Genomic DNA, 2664 nt, shown 5'->3' with positions numbered 1-2664 from the left:
ATTCTGCCAGCAGTTCCTGGTCTGGTTCTGGTTTGGGAAACGGGCGTCGAACGGAGCTGTGCGGTACTTCTGAAGTTTCTGCTGAATATCTTCCGCCATCACGACTTCACCTGCGCACAAAACACACCAACGTGCGCAAGTTATGACTGGGTAGTGATGCTCGATTAATATTTCCACTTGAGCGAGTGTGTTACTTCAGTCTATGTCTGAAACCGCACCGTACAAAGCGTTAAATAACAACACCAATAATGGACCAGTTCTATCAGTTCTCGTGCTCTATGATTATTATATGGAATAGGAAGAAATAAGAACACACAACATCATATATATAAAAGAGAAGACATGTTACTATTCAAGATGGCTGCCAAGTAATAATCCTGCACAAAGTATAGAACAGCACTCAAATATTATTGAGTTAGTGTTGCTGATAAATTATACATGCGTGTGTGTTTATTTTAAAACAAATGAATGTTGGCTAGCTAGCTGGTTAAATAATGTGTGTTTAGGGTCTCAGGAATGTAATTTACATAGATAAATAGATAATTTCTACATGGCTGATTTTATACATCACTGTCTGTTCAGGAACAATCGTGTAAAAATACTTTAAAAATTAAAGCAATATTTTGAAAATCAATATAAAAAACCTTACTTCCTGATGTAATCTTTACTTTCTAAAAGTCGCTAGCCTGGTTGCTAATACGATCCATTAACACTGGAATAAAGTCGGTGTGGTGTTGGATGTTCGATATTCGCGGAAAATCGGAAATTAAAGGACCGTCTCTAAAGTTACATACGACATTGTTATACACGATTCTAACTTCAATAGCATTTGAAGTGAATGACTTACAATCATATGACCAACTGTACAGTGTTCATCTAGGTGTCAGGTATGATGCACACCTTTTAGATTTTTGATATTTATCAAAATAAGTTATTAAATCACATTTAAATTAGACAAAAATTTTATATTTTGTGTATGGGCCCATGCAGTAATAAAATACATGACAATATTTATATATGATTTAATGGCTTATTTTGATGAACACTGTACAGTGGGTTATATGACTGTAAGTCATTCCCTTCAAATGCTATTGAAGTTAGAATCGTGTTTAACAATGTCGGATGTAACTTTACAGACGGTCCCTTAATTTCCACATACCTGCGAATATCGAACGTCGAACATCACACCGACTTTATTCCAGTGCCGTTAATTAAAAAAAAAAAACCCAACAACATTTAAACAGGCAACGGGAAGTTTCTTCGGTTATTCGAGCGTGCGAGCCGATTCGGGGAAAAGACTCGTTCAAAAGAGAGTCGATTCGTTCTTGATTCACCCTTCACACACACGTACAGAACGACAGCTATGTTAACCCGTTTACTTCAAATAAACACAAAACCGACACTTTATACCGGAACGCATCATACATCCACCCGATTCAATGAAATATAATATAATATAATATAATATAATATAATATAATTAATATAATAATATCACAGTTACATAGATTACAATAAGCGTGTGAAACGAGCGAGCGCGCGCGCGCACACCGCATATCAGCACATCAACGCACGCGCGCATCTTGAAGGTGGATTATTCCAGAAACATCCCGGTTCTTTTATCACACTTTTCTTTTTCATTATTGTTATTATTATTATTTAGTCGCATAATCTGCAGTCTGGTTTAACCGGATTAACACCTTTATGAGAGGCTCGTGAGGGATTAGACGACAAGGGCAGAAACCGCGCGCGTGACACTGCAGTACATGTATATATATATTACACTGTAGAAATATATCGAGTTATTGTTCAAATAAAGCAGGAAATGAGTGTGAGCTCGGTGTTCAACACAAGTGCAGTACACACACACACACACACACACATACACCATTTCCTTATTCACTTTCACTTCATATTCAGTCCATATGTCGGGAATTAAAGAATAAATGATTGTTGTTGTTGTTGTTGTTGTTGTTGTTATTACAGGGATTAACTATATCACGGAAATGAATATATCAAATGGAAAAGGATAAAATAATTCGACCTTTACCTCTCTGTCAGGAAGCTGGCTGACTTTTGCACAGTCGCTGATAAGCACGGAATTTCAGTGGGTGTGCGCGCGCGCGCGCGTGTGTGTGTGTGTGTGTGTGCGCGTGCGTGCGTGTGTAGCCGTGCAGTATTGTTAAAGCAGCATGGCGGATGCAGGTGACATTGAAATTCTTTCCCTATAGGCTGGACTCACACTACTGTACATGAAATCAGCGCGTCACGTGACGCTATGCACTACTTCTGCATCCTATTACAGTAGTGTGCATTATTATTATTATTATTATTATTATTATTATTATTATTAGTATTATTATAAACGCTCGCGCTTCAGTTGGGTGAAATGTTCACGAGCAGCTCCAGACTCTTGATACTTCCTTACATCTCGTACTGTTTTAATGAATACACTGCTGTATTTAGTGTGTTCAGTAAGGTAATGTGCATCTTGGGATGGAGCCTCGACCCTGTGAACGACCACACATGATGATGATGATGATGATGATGATAGTGATGATGGTGATGCAGGTGCTTATATAGGCTTCGGAGTACCGAAGTGATTGCGTCATCGCTCGTGCGTAACGTAGTAAATAATTTGTTATTATAGACGGCGTTTGGTGC

At 38.2% G+C, this 2664-nt stretch overlaps 1 protein-coding gene across 2 annotated transcripts in view; it reads right to left on the bottom strand.

The window, feature by feature from the left end:
• LOC128615485 (cytochrome c oxidase subunit 6B1) overlaps positions 1-2164 on the bottom strand; it is a 4178-nt gene extending 2014 nt beyond the window's left edge. Inside the window, exons 1-2 of one of the 2 annotated variants that reach the window (XM_053637631.1) lie at positions 2051-2164; positions 1-110 (exon numbers count right to left, since the gene is read on the bottom strand). The exon at positions 1-110 is cut by the window's left edge and continues 7 nt beyond it. In XM_053637631.1, the coding sequence (XP_053493606.1) occupies positions 1-99 (99 nt within the window). In that variant the 5' untranslated portion in view covers positions 100-110; positions 2051-2164. Of the gene's footprint in view, positions 111-649; positions 1350-2050 lie in introns of those variants that run through there. The other variant, XM_053637635.1, reaches the window with a different exon arrangement.
• Positions 2165-2664: the final 500 nt, after the last annotated feature.

Source organism: Ictalurus furcatus, chromosome 1 (assembly GCF_023375685.1).
Source record: "Ictalurus furcatus strain D&B chromosome 1, Billie_1.0, whole genome shotgun sequence".
Classification (NCBI taxonomy): domain Eukaryota; kingdom Metazoa; phylum Chordata; class Actinopteri; order Siluriformes; family Ictaluridae; genus Ictalurus; species Ictalurus furcatus.
Note: the sequence above shows the minus strand (reverse complement) of the source record. Positions and strands in the feature narration are given on the sequence as shown.